General features: G+C 46.7%; 1 protein-coding gene across 7 annotated transcripts in view; it reads left to right on the plus strand.

The window, feature by feature from the left end:
- Positions 1-13940, plus strand: part of NDST1 (N-deacetylase and N-sulfotransferase 1) — an 87935-nt gene that overhangs the window by 67897 nt on the left and 6098 nt on the right. For 5 of the 7 annotated variants that reach the window (XM_086412452.1, XM_086412453.1, XM_086412455.1 and 2 more), the window contains 5 exons: positions 689-812; positions 2962-3136; positions 8063-8233; positions 8854-8963; positions 10328-10430. In XM_086412452.1, coding sequence (XP_086268578.1) covers positions 689-812; positions 2962-3136; positions 8063-8233; positions 8854-8963; positions 10328-10430 — 683 coding nt within the window. Of the gene's footprint in view, positions 1-688; positions 813-2961; positions 3215-8062; positions 8234-8853; positions 8964-10327; positions 10431-13940 lie in introns of those variants that run through there. The other 2 variants (XR_015167743.1, XR_015167744.1) reach the window with 1 other exon arrangement.

The following is a 13940-nucleotide window of genomic DNA, read 5'->3' on the forward strand; positions in this document are numbered from 1 at the left end:
TTCTGAAACCTCTCATTAGAGCATGTTAATTGTAGATCCGTGTAGGAAAGGAATGGACTCTCTAAAGGGAGGGGGTCAGCCCTGTACTGTCGAATGGGGAGGGAGTGTGAGTGAAGGAAGGGTACTCAAAGAGGAGGCATCTGGGCCAGATTTCTTAGCCCTTCAGGAATTTCACACCAGCAGACTGGCGAGTCTGGAACTCCCTTGTCCTTGAGTTCCTCCCAAGTGCCAGAGAGGACCAAGGCCCAGGGCTTGAAGGAGCCAGCAGAAACCATCTTCTTCTGGGGTTTTGAGGGGACCGTAATCAAGTGGATGTGAATGCCACAGTACAGTGCTGAGAAGGATTCTGAGGCCAAGTCTTTGTGATGAAGAGTGCTGTGGTGGGCTAGTGATGTCTGCAGTGGTCTGAGGCCAAGTCTTCGTGATGAAGAGTGCTGTGGTGGGCTAGTGATGTCTGCAGTGGGTTCAAGAGTTGGGGTGCCCACCTGCAAGCTCTGTATTTGCCTGTCCTGAGTTTATTATGTTTCCCTCATGGTAGAGATGAGGAAACTAAACCCAGAGAAGAGAAGGGACTTTTCCAGTGTCTCCCAGTGAGTAACGGAGAGCCAGGACCAGAACTCAGGATTTCAGACTCTGTCTTTTCGCTGGGGGCCTGGGCCCAGGTCTCACCCGCCTTCCTTCCCTGCAGGCACCACTGCCCTCTATCTGTTCCTGGGCATGCACCCCGACCTCAGCAGCAACTACCCCAGCTCTGAGACCTTTGAGGAGATCCAGTTTTTTAACGGCCACAACTATCACAAAGGCATCGACTGGTGAGTGGGTCTTTCTGTCAGCAGTGGGACAGGACGGCCGCCATGGAGGCTGCCAAGGAGCAGGTCTGCTGAGGCCACAGCAGGAAGCAGCTGGCTCTTGCTCACACGCAGCCAGTTCCTGTAAACAGGGACAAAGTCCAGTGACCCTTGAGTCATGATGTTGGAGCCTGCACACAGATGGGACACTTGATGAGGAAGCCCTTTGCCCCTTTATATTATTGCCTGGACTCAGGGAATACTAGAAGTTAGAATCCATCCCCTTCCTTGCCTTCACGAGTCCGAGAAGAGAAGAGGGACACGCCTGAGGCCCTGAGAGCTGAGGACAGAGCAGGGGTTAAAATCCAGGTGTTCTGACCGGAAAGCTGGCCCTTTCCACTGTGTGTGACTTTCCACTGTGTGTGAGCAGGAGGCATTCTTGTGAGCCCTTCAGAGGTGGCTCGTTAAGTCTTCAGGGAGTCTCCTGGGAACGTGGCTGGAGTTGCAGATTCCTACCAGAAGCTGTCCCCAGAGGCTACCACAGGGTGTGGGTGCTAGGGGGATGCTTTCACACCGTGTTTCTTATGTTTACCTCTCTCTTATTTGTCTTTTCTAACCTTATACATGTATTACTCTTGTTTATTATTTTTATGTCTGTGGTTTACCTGAGTAGAGACCTCATGGGCGTTATTCTGTTTGTTTTCTGGTACTTCTCTGTGTATTTCCATCAGCTTATTTCTGTTTCTATCGTTCAGTCTTCTGTCAGGCAATCTAGCTGTCTTTTTCTCTCTCCGATACTGCCACAATCTCTTATCTAAAATCCCCTGTAACCAGATGCATGATTGGAAGTCACCTCTTTCTGGATTTAGAGAGACATAATATATTTAACAGCACCTTCACCAAGGTCTGGGGCAGCACCCATTAGCAAGTTTATTAATATATATGTAGCAAAATATGTGAACATTTATGCCAAGTAAGATTCTTAAGTCAGGGTTTGCTGCCAGATGGCTTTGCTACAAGCTTAGCAAAAAAGCTTCTTTCTCAGAGCTTTCTCTCTTTAGGTACAACCAACAATGAATTGTGAACATAAAGGTGCTGTTTTGTAAAGAAATTTTGGAAATGTGAGAGAACTAACAGTTCCTCAGCTCCACTCCAAATATTTTGTTTGTAGGGGTACAGAAATCCCCTAGGCCCCCAGGTAACTCTGAATTCTGATAAATGGGTCCCTGGGACCACCCAGGAGAAACCTCGCCTCACAGGGTGGAGTAGGGCTCCTATGCCCTTGACTAAGACGGGCTCTGTGGGCTTTGATTCCCAGAAAGTGCTGAAGCTGTAGCTCCGTCTTGCATGAGTAGGTGCCCCTGGGAGGGTCTGGAGTGTTTATTTTGTTTTCTGCTGCTGCTGCTACAGCTGCTAAGTCGCTTCAGTCGTGTCCGACTCTTAGTGACCTCATGGACTGCAGCCTACCAGGCTCCTCCATCCATGGGATTTTTCAGGCAAGAGTACTGGACTGTTTTCTGAGGGGCCCTCAACCTAGAGGTGATCTCAGAGGACTGGTGTGGACAGTCACTCTGGGCGGGATGTGGGAGGTTCATCTGGGAAGCTGTGAGGTTCACCCATATGAGGCAGGCAGAGTTGGGGGGCACAGATGGTAGGCAGTCAGTTGCCTCCCCTCCTTGTCTGCTGGTCTACAGTAACAGCTTAGAAAGTACCATCAGGTCAGGAAGGAAACCCTGCAGCCTGGAGGCAGCAGAGGGCGTTCTTCCCCTCAGTGCTGGGGTTCCCGGGTCAGAAGCGTCCCCGCTCGCCCCCTAGTGGCAGTAAGGGTTAGGACCCTGTCAGTTTCACTCCGGGAGCATCCCATTTAAGAAGAGAAGACACAACCCCTTCCCATGCGTACACACCTGCCCCCCCCCCGCCCCACCCGCCACATACATCTTCAGATCCTCTTGATCCCAAGTCTCCCCGAAAAAGGAGCTGATTCATAAGATGGAGTCTGCCAAGTGGCCACACTATGTCTCAGATCCTGGCAAGTAAGTCCTTGTCAGACTGAGAGCAGTGTGCCTGCTTGCTTTCTCACGTTCCACGCCCAGTGAGCCTGGCCCTCCCGGCTGCGTTCCTCAGGCCCCTCCTGAATCTTGCCTGTGAGCCCTCTTCTGTGGGCTTCCTGCAGGTACATGGAATTCTTCCCTATCCCCTCCAACACCACCTCCGACTTCTACTTTGAGAAAAGCGCCAACTACTTTGATTCGGAAGTGGCTCCCCGGCGGGCAGCTGCCCTGTTACCCAAGGCCAAGGTCCTGACCATCCTCATCAACCCAGCGGACCGAGCCTACTCCTGGTACCAGGTGAGCTGGGTGGGGCCCTGGGCAGTGGCACAGGCTGTGTCTACCACTCAGCCACTAATAAACATCAGCAAACATTTATCCTGTGTCGTCTTTGCGCTCGCCCTCAGCTGGGCTCCTGCAGTGCACTGGTGGGTAAGAACAGGGTCCCCTCCACTGTGCGTCCAGCCCAGAGGAGCAGCCGGGCAGAAATCCACGCTGAGTCCCAGCCAGGTTACCTGCTCCCCCTCCCAGCTTCATCTGGGGACCTGCTCTGACTCTGATTCTCCAAGTAGAGGTGGAGGCTGGTTTTGTCTTGCTGAAGCCAGGATTTGGTGAATAGTGATCTGGGCTTCATGCTATCTGTGGCCTCCTCACTGGGCTCTGGGTGGGGGTGGGAATTCAAAGAAGGACAGAACACAGGACCTGCCATCCCTAGTGGAGGATGCAAACGCCTGATCAGCTAAGGAAGTTACCTGGACTGTGGTTTGTGTGAGGGAACGCAACTTCTAGTTTCTACTTGACTGTGTAAGAACTAGAATTTTCTTTAATATCAATGACCTGACTGAATTTTTTCTGAGCACCTTTCCACTGGGCTTATAGGAAAGCTTAGGCTCAGGGCTTTTGGGGGGTTTCCTCCCCTACCTTCCAGTCTTGCTGGAATTATGCTTATGCGAGGGTGGGGGGCTTCCTGCTCTAGAGCTGGTCCTACTGTAGGCCTGGCCACACTCTGAGCTTCCTTTCTGGGGCTTCGTTGTGACCACAGGCTGGTAGGAGTCCGGGTGCAGATCCCCCCACAGACCTCTCCCCCTCCTCTCCCTCCCAAGCCTGGTTACCCTCCTCATCTGGTATACAACCCCACTCTTCCTCTCACTTCTCTAGGACTTTCTGTCTATACCCCAATATTCTCCTTTCCTCTGGGCTTTGATCCTGGGGGAACGGAAGCCATTTCTCTTGCGTGCCCTGCCGCCCCCTACCCTGTGCCCCAGCAGAGACTGACCATCTGTATTTATGGGGGGAGGAAGGAGGAAGGAGGAAGGAGAGGGAGGCAGAGGGAAAGCAGCCCTGGGTGGAGGCATCCGGGTTCTGTCCTAATGCACCTCCTCCTCCAGAGGGCGGAGATGTCTCCTCTCACAGACAGAAGACCAAGGTTCATCAAGCCGGGTGACTAGCTCAAGTTCATGTGCTGGCGTTTTGAACCCAGCTCCTCCAGGTCTAAGCCCCTGTTCTTTCTTCTGTCTGTGGCTGAGGCGGGATAAGGAGAAGGGGGGCTGATTCCTCCCAGGACGGTCCAGGGAGGGGCTGGAAGGAAGGGAAGGGTGATGGCCTGCCTCAGAGGGGAAATCAGGAGGAGGGGGGCTGTCCCCCCCACCCCTGGCCCAGGCTGTGTGTGATGCTCAGTGAGGGTGTGGGGGCTCCTGAGGGTCATCCCTGGTGAGCAGGCTCGTGATCTCTGGACTTTGGCTCTCTGCAGATGCTGACTGCCCGGGGCGTTATTTCAGGTGCTTCAAACCTGGTGTTTTCCCCTTTCCAGTTCTTCCCCAGTCCTTCTGTTTCAGTCTGCTTGGGCTGCCACAGCAAATATTATAGATTGGATGGCTTAAACAGCAGCATTTTTTTCTCACAGTCCTGGAGCCTAGAAATCTTAAGTCCAAGACTGAGGTACCAGTCGATCTGGTTCCTGGTGAGAGCTCCCTTCCTGGCTTTTAGACAGCCACTGTCTCACTGTACCCTCATGGCAAACCACCTCTGTGGTGTCTCTTCTTACCAGGGCACCAATCCTATCACAGGGGCTCCACCCGCCTGACTGCATTAAGGCTTAGAGCAGACATTTGTATCTGCCTGGTGTGCGAACATATAGCTTTATTTTTATTGTGAATGATTTTACTTATTTTTATGAATGATTACCTTTATTATCTTTATATATGACAGCTGATTCTAGTTTTCTGTCTGTGAAGGCAGTATTGAGTTTTATTTTGAAATACATTTACGTGAATAAGATGTGTCCACATTAAGAAAATTCTGTTGATTTGGCATGCACAGATGGACATGGCAGAGACCACAGAGATGGTGCAGAGTGACCAGCATTTGGAAGCCCTGACCTACTCTGACTCCCATCTTGCAAAGATGGGGAAACTAGGGCTCCAGGGTCTGTGACTTCCCTGAGGTCAAAGGGTAATGACAGGTAGAGCCAGATCTTGAGCCCAGGCCTCCTGGTTCCAGTTCAGTGTCTTCTGGCCACCTCCTAGTTCAGATCAGATCAGATTGGTCGCTCAGTTGTGTCCAACTCTTTGCGACCCCATGAATTGCAGCACGCCAGGCCTCCCTGTCCATCACCAACTCCCGGAGTTCACTCAGACTCACGTCCATCAAGTCAGTGATGCCATCCAGCCATCTCGTCCTCTGTCGTCTCCTTCTCCTCTTGCCCCCAATCCTTCCCAGCATCAGAGTCTTTTCCAATGAGTCAACTCTTCGCGTGAGGTGGCCAAAATACTGGAGTTTCAGCTTTAGTATCATTCCTTCCAAAGAAATCCCAGGGCTGATCTCCTTCAGAATGGACTGGTTGGATCTCCTTGCAGTCCAAGGGACTCTCAAGAGTCTTCTTCAACACCACAGTTCAAAAGCATCAATTCTTTGGCGCTCAGCCTTCTTCACAGACCTCACATCCTTCTTCACAACTTCTTCACAACTTCACAGCCTTCTTCACAACTCTCACATCCATACATGACAACAGGGAAAACCATAGCCTTGACTAGACGAACCTTTGTTGGCAAAGTAATGTCTCTGCTTTTGAATATGCTATCTAAGTTGGTCATAACTTTCCTTCCAAGGAGTAAGCGTCTTTTAATTTCATGGCTGCAGTCACCATCTGCAGTGATTTTGGAGCCCCCCAAAATAAAGTCTGACACTGTTTCCACTGTTTCCCCATCTATTTCCTATGAAGTGATGGGACCGGATGCCATGATCTTCGTTTTCTGAATGTTGAGCTTTAAGCCAACTTTTTCACTCTCCACTTTCACTTTCATCAAGAGGCTTTTTAGTTCCTCTTCACTTTCTGCCATAAGGGTGGTGTCATCTGCATATCTGAGGTTATTGATATTTCTCCCAGCAATCTTGATTCCAGCTTGTGTTTCTTCCAGTCCAGCGTTTCTCATGATGTACTCTGCATATAAGTTAAATAAGCGGGGTGACAATATACAGCCTTGACGTACTTCTTTTCCTATTTGGAACCAGTCTGTTGTTCATGTCCAGTTCTAACTGTTGCTTCCTGACCTGCATATAAATTTCTCAAGAGTCAGATCAGGTGGTCTGGTATTCCCATCTCTTTCAGAATTTTCCACAGTTTATTGTGATCCACACAGTCAAAGGCTTTGGCATAGTCAATAAAGCAGAAATAGATGCTTTTCTGGAACTCTCTTGCTTTTTCCATGATCCAGCGGATGTTGGCAATTTGATCTCTGGTTCCTCTGCCTTTTCTAAAACCAGCTTGAACATCAGGAAGTTCACGATTCACATATTGCTGAAGCCTGGCTTGGAGAATTTTGAGCATTACTTTACTAGCATGTGCTGCTGCTGCTGCTAAGTCGCTTCAGTCATGTCTGACTCTGTGCGACCCCATAGACGGCAGCCCACCAGGCTCCCCTGTCCCTGGGATTCTCCAGGCAAGAACACTGGAGTGGGTTGCCATTTCCTTCTAGTGCAATTGTGCGGTAGTTTGAGCATTCTTTGCCACTGCCTTTCTTTGGGATTGGAATGAAAACTGACCTTTTCCAGTCCTGTGGCTACTGCTGAGTTTTCCAAATTTGCTGGCATATTAAGTGCAACACTTTCACAGCATCATCTTTCAGGATTTGGAATAGCTCAACTGGAATTCCATCACCTCCACTAGCTTTGTTCGTAGTGATGCTTTCTAAGGCCCACTTGACTTCACATTCCAGGATGTCTGGCTCTAGGTGAGTGATCACACCATCGTGATTATCTGGGTCGTGAAGATCTTTTTTGTACAGTTCTTCTGTGTATTCTTGCCATCTCTTCTTAATATCTTCTGCTTCTGTTAGGTCCATACCATTTCTGTCCTTTATCAAGCCCATCTTTGCATGAAATGTTCCTTTGGTATCTCTGATTTTCTTGAAGAGATCCCTAGTCTTTCCCATTCTGTTGTTTTCCTCTATTTCTTTGATCGCTGAAGAAGGCTTTCTTATCTCTCCTTTCTATTCTTTGGAACTCTGCATTCAGATGTTTATATCTTTCCTTTTCTCCTTTGCTTTTCGCTTCTCTTCTTTTCACAGCTATTTGTAAGGCCTCCCCAGACAGCCATTTTGCTTTTTTGCATTTCTTTTCCATGGGGATGGTCTTGATCCCTGTCTCCTGTACAATGTCACGAACCTCAGTCCATAGTTCATCAGGCACTCTATCTATCAGATCTAGTCCCTTAAATCTATTTCTCACTTCCACTGTATAATCATAAGGGATTTGATTTAGGTCATACCTGAATGGTCTAGTGGTTTTCCCTACTTTCTTCAATTTAAGTCTGAATTTGGCAATAAGGAGATCATGATCTGAGCCACAGTCAGCTCCTGGTCTTGTTTTTGCTGACTGTATAGAGCTTCTCCATCTTTGGCTGCAAAGAATATAATCAATCTGATTTCGGTGTTGACCATCTGGTGATGTCCATGTGTAGAGTCTTCTCTTGTGTTGTTGGAAGAGGGTGTTTGCTATGACCAGTGCATTTTCTTGGCAAAACTCTATTAGTCTTCGCCCTGCTTCATTCCGTATTCCAAGGCCAAATTTGCCTGTTACTCCAGGTGTTTCTTGACGTCCTACTTTTGCATTCCAGTCCCCTCTAATGAAACGTAGGAAGTCCAGAAACCTCCTAGTTACTGCCCCACAAAAGCCTGTCCCTTTGGTGCCTCTGTGTGACACACTGACCCTGTCTCGGCTTGTCTGCAGCACCAGCGAGCCCACGATGACCCGGTAGCCCTGAAGTACACGTTCCATGAGGTGATCACTGCTGGGCCCGATGCATCCTTGAAACTGCGCACCCTCCAGAACCGCTGCCTGGTGCCTGGCTGGTACGCCACCCACATCGAGCGCTGGCTCAGCGCCTTTCACACCAACCAGGTAGGCCTATCCGTGACCCTCGGAAGGGCAGCCATAGCACTGACTTGGGGCAGTTAGCTGAGGACCTCAAGATCTCTTTTACCAGTGACAGGGCCAGAAATGTGGTTGTTGGACACTTAGGTCTTTGGGATCTTCAAAGGTTTCAGTCTTGTTTATCCCAATCCCTTGTCCCATCACAGCAGGCTCTGTAACCTTAAGGGGACCCAGAAAGCCCTGGGATAGGCCCTGGGAGGGAGGGAGAGCCCAGTTGGAGAGGTAAACGGCCAGGTTGCTAAGGCATTTTAGGAAACCCTTGGAGGGTTTAGGCAGGAGAGTGACATGTAGTGCAGAAACTTGGAGAGAGGCGGGGGGTGTCATAGGGGCAGGAGGGAAGGCAGAGTCTTGGTGATGGATTAAATGCTGGGAGAGGACGCATCAGTCAGAAGAAGCTGGCAGAAGGCAGGGAGAAAGACTGCCCAGCACTGAGGCACAGGGACTCCTCCTGTCCGAGGAGGAGGAGGAAGCACTCTACAGAGCGTAGGGGCCCCAGCCCATAACCATGGCTGCTGAAGACTGGGGGCCTGTTGGCCCCTGGAGTGAAAACAGATTCAGATCACACTCTCCTTTTTCTTTTTTTCCAGATTCTAGTCTTGGATGGCAAACTGCTGCGAACAGAACCTGCCAAAGTGATGGACACAGTGCAAAAGTTCCTTGGGGTGACAAACACCATTGACTACCACAAAACGTTGGCGTGAGTGTTATCTTGGCCTTTCAGCAGGGGGATGTCCTAAACAGGCACATGGGCCCAAAAGCCAGAGGCTGGAATGATTAGGAGAGAGACACAGATTAGAGTCAGCAAGTATGAGGAAGTATGCGTGGCCTTGAAGGCAGTTTAGCAGAAAAGTTAATATGACTTGTCATATAAACAAAGGTATTGACTCAAGAAAAAGGGAGGTGATGACTCTGTTCTCTTCTGGTAGTCCTTCCCCTAGGGTGTTCTTTTCAATCTGGACTGAACATTTTCAGAGTGTTTAAGTTAGACCAGCAATGAGCAACTCTAATACCCTTAAGGGTTTCTCAGCATTAGTTTATGACTTAAATATAATTTAAGGGAAAAGATACTATAAATATTGTCAACAGTTAATAATTTTCATCACTTAAAACCCCATCCAAGGACACTGAGGATGCCCTCCCAAGATGAATAAGTGCCCGCCTGTGTTGAGGGACTCAGGGCTGAGGAGAGGCTGTCTTCGAGGGTGAATCACAGGTGATGCACACAGCTGGATGAGGCAGTCTCAGGAGGAGAATAAAGTCTCCTTCCCCAGCTACCTTCTTCGGAAAGCCCTGCAGCAAGAATATCCCCATCTCCCTACTTTGGAGGATGAAGGTAGAAAAGGAAAGTCAGTCCTCTGCTCTGAGGGTAGAGAGGAGCAGCAGCTAAGGGCATAGCTGTGGCAGCAGAGATGCCTGGGTGAGGATTCTGGACCCATTACTTCTTTAACTGTGGGACTTTGAACTTGTGTCTTAGTTCCTTCAAGCCTCACTTTCCTCCTCTATAGGTTGGGGGTACAGATAATAATAATTCCTACCTCCCGAGGGTCACTATCTTGTGGAGCTCTTGGCTCAGTGCCCAGCATGTACTAATCTCAGTAAATGACAGCTGCCCTCAGCATCACCATGCCTACCCTGTGACCCATTCAGAAACCCCCATCTCGCTTTCCTGCCAGAAGGAAACTGTTCTCCTGCTGTTCTCATGCCCAAGAATCTCCAGATAGTTGCTGATCTGGGACTGAATTCTGATGTCATTATGCCTCCCCTCCCAGTAACAGCACCTTCTCTCCCCAAAATACCCTGGAAAGCCCAGCATGACTTCAGATTCTGAAGGCAGCCTTGCTTTGTCAGTTCTGGAGTTTACTAAACAACAGCAACTTTACAGTGATACACATGCTTAAACACAATTATAGATAGAGCATTTCTTGATAAAGATTGAATTTATTAAAAAGCAAAAGAACCCCTACTAAACGTTCTTCTCCTACTGGGTCTGGCCCCTGAGTTGGAGAGTGCCAGGAGGGTTTCCAGGCTGAGGAACGATGAAGCCTTTCCCCACCCCCACAGGTTTGATCCAAAGAAAGGATTCTGGTGCCAGCTGCTCGAAGGAGGAAAAACCAAGTGTCTAGGCAAGAGCAAGGGCCGGAAGTACCCGGAGATGGACTTGGATGTAAGTAGCAGACATGCCGCCTGTGGCAGGGGAGTAAATGATGGGGGTCCCGTACTGGAGAGAAGCTTCTCTTTACCTGACACCCAGCGCTCAATGCATTGCCTTGACATTTCTTGGATAGCATTCTTAGGAGGAAACATGGGCTAGGATTTAGCGACTCAGAGTTGATTTAGTCAGAGTATTTCCTTTCGCAAGGGCTGAATGCTATGGGGCTTTGAGAATGAATCAGACATGTTCTTTGCCTTCAGGGAGCTCCTAGTCTAGGAGGAAAATGAGTCACACATGCAAATAAGTAGAATACAAGGCAAAAAGTGCTTTGTGTAATTAGGTATGCACGTGTGTGATGGCACTTCAGAACAAGGACGTGCCATGTGAAGCTGGACGGGTAAAGGCTTCTCACATGAGGTGGGGGCTGACTCTGGAGTTGGGCCTGGAAGGATGGAGTAGCATTTGGACCTATGGCATGGATGGATGAGGCATTCTTGTAGGAGAGGACATCCTTTATGGTATAAATGAATGGTAAAACATACATAACTGTGACTGTGGTTATGTTTCCGAGTTTTTTCATTACCCCTTGCTCATTTTTTAAAAATCCAAGTGTAGTTGATTTACAATATTGTATGTTTCAGGTACACAGCAAAGTGATTCAGTGTTTATATATATACATATATATATATATAAATTTTTCAGATTATTTTCCCTTGTAGGTTATTACAAGATATTGAATATTGTTCCCTATGTTATGCAGTAAATCCTTGTTACTTATCTATTATATATAGCATTGTGTATCTGTTAATCCCATACTCCTAATTTGCCCCACCCCACTCCCTTTCCCTTTGGTAACAAATAAGTTTGTTTTTTGAGTCTGTTTCTGTTCTGTAAATAGACTTGCTTTTTAGATACCACATATGAAGTGATATCATACGGTATTTGTCTTTTTCTGTCTGACCTCACTTAGTGTGATATCCTGTAGGTCCATCCACATTGCTGCAAAGGGCAAGAGCGTGTTCTTTTTAATTTTCTAGTGTGTATATACACGTGCCGCATCTTATCCATTCATCTGTTGATAGTCACATGGGTTGCTTCCACATCTTGGCTATTGTAAACAGTACTGCTGTGAACATGGGGTGCACACATCTTTCCATTGCACGTATGTGAAAAGATACACGCATCCCAAGGAGTTGCTTTCTTTCTGGATGTATGGCTAGGCGTTGGATTGCTGGATCATATTCTAGATCTAGTGTTAGTTTTTGTTTTTAATCGGAGGAAAATTGCTTTATGGAGTCGTGTTGGTGTCTGTCATATATCAACATGAATCAGCCATAGGTATACATATGTCCCCGCCGTCTTGAACCTGCCTCCCACTCCTCACCACATCCTGCCCCTCTCGGTTGTCACAGAGCACCACACTGGGGTCCTGTGTTACTCAGCAGCTTCCCACTAGCTATCTGTTTAACATATGGTAATATATATGTGTTAATGCTACTCTGTCCCACCCTCTTCTTCCTCCACTGTGACCACAAGTTTGATCTCTATGACTGTGTCTCTATCCCTGCCCTGCTAATATGTTCATCAGTACCATCCTTCTGGATTCCAGATATATATATATATATATACACACACGATATTTGTTTTTCTCTGACTTCACTCTGTATAACAGGCTCTGAGTTCATCCACCTCACTAGAACTGACTCAGATGCATTCCTTTTTATGGCTAATACTCCATTATATATATGGACCACAACTTCTTTATCCATTCAACTGTCAGTGGAGATCTAAGTTGCTTCCATATCCTACCTATTATAAATAATGCTGCAATGACTAGTTTTTAAAAGGAACCTCTCTATTGTTCTCCATAGTGGTTGTGCCAATTTTTACATCCCCACCAACAGTATAGGAGGGATCCCCTTTCTCCACATTCTCTCCAGCGTTTATTTTGTGTAGGCCTTTGATGTTGTCCGTTCTCATCCTTGTGGAGTGATCTCATTGTAGTTTTGATTTCCATTTCTCTAATACTTAGCCATGTTGACTGTCTCTGCATGTGCCTGTTGATCATCTGCATGTTCTCTTCAGAGAACTGTCTGTTTAGGTCTGCTCTTTCAACTGAGTTGTTTTTTTTTGATACTGAGTTACATGAACTATTTGTATATTTTGGAAATTAACTCCTTGGTTGCATCGTTTGTACATATTTTCTCTTTTCAGTTTGTCAGTGGTTTTCTTTGCAGCGGCTTTTAAGTTTAGTTTGGTTCCATTTCTTTATTTTTGCTTTTATTTTTTTTGCCTTGGGAGACTGACCTAAGGAAACATTGCTATGATTTATGCCAGAATGTTTTGCCTGTGTTACTCTTCTAGGAGTTTTGTGGTATCATGCCTTACGTTTAGGTCTTTATATCATTTTGAGTTTATTTTCATATATGGTGTTAGAGGGTGTTCTAATATGTTTCCTTTTTTTCTAAATTTTTATTTCATATTGGAGTATAGTTGATAAACAATGTTGTGTTAGTTTTAGGTATACAGTAAAGTGACTCATTGGTACATATGGATACACCTGTTCTTTCTCATCCCATTTAGGTTATTACAAAATATTAAGCATAGTTCCCTGTGCTATACAGTAAGTCTTGTTGGTTATCTATTGAAAATATAGCAGTGTATATATATCAATCCCAAACTCCCAGTTTATTCTCCTCCTCCTTTAGTAACCATAAGCTTGTTTTCAAAATCTCTGAGTCTGTTTCTATTTTGTAAATAAGTTCATAAATGCTGCAGTGACCCCTGGGGTGCATTTTTTTTCCTTCTCATTATGGTTTCCTCTGGTATATGCCTAGGACTGGGATTCCTGGATCACATGGCAGGTCTATTCTTAGTTCTCTAAGGCACTTCCATACTGTTTTCCACAGTGGTTGCACCAGCTCAGCCCCATCTACAGTGTAGGAGGGTTGCCTTCTCTCCACATCTGCTCCAGTGTTGTAGACTTCTTGATGATGGCCATTCTGACTGGCATGAGGTGATACCCCACTGTAGTTTCGATTTGCTTTTCTCTAATAATCAGTCATATGGAATATCTTTTCATGTGCTCTATAAGCCATCTTTGCTTATGTCTTCCACCCATGTTCTGACTGGATTGTTTGCTTTTTGATATTGAGCTACATGCGCTGTCTGTATATTTTGGAGGTTAATCCCTTGTCATTGCTTCATTTGCAAAGATTTTCTCCCATTCTGAGGGTTGTCTTTTCATTTTGTTTATGGTCCTGTTTATTTTTGTTGTTATTTTCCTTACTCTAGGAGGTAGATCAAACAAGATCTTGCTGTGATTTATGTCAAAGAATGTTCTGCCCATGTTTTCCTCTTAAGAGTTTTATAGTATCTGGCCTTACATCTAGGTATTTTATTCTTTTCAATGCATTGGTAAATAGGATTGTTTCTTAAATTTATCTCTGATATTTTGTTGTTAGTGTATAGAAATGCAGTAGATGTCTGTGTATTAATTTTGTATCCTGCAACTTTACCGAA

Source organism: Bos grunniens, chromosome 7 (genome assembly GCF_055505025.1).
Source record: "Bos grunniens cultivar Pamir isolate PY7600 chromosome 7, Bosgru_T2T1.0, whole genome shotgun sequence".
Classification (NCBI taxonomy): Eukaryota; Metazoa; Chordata; class Mammalia; order Artiodactyla; family Bovidae; genus Bos; species Bos grunniens.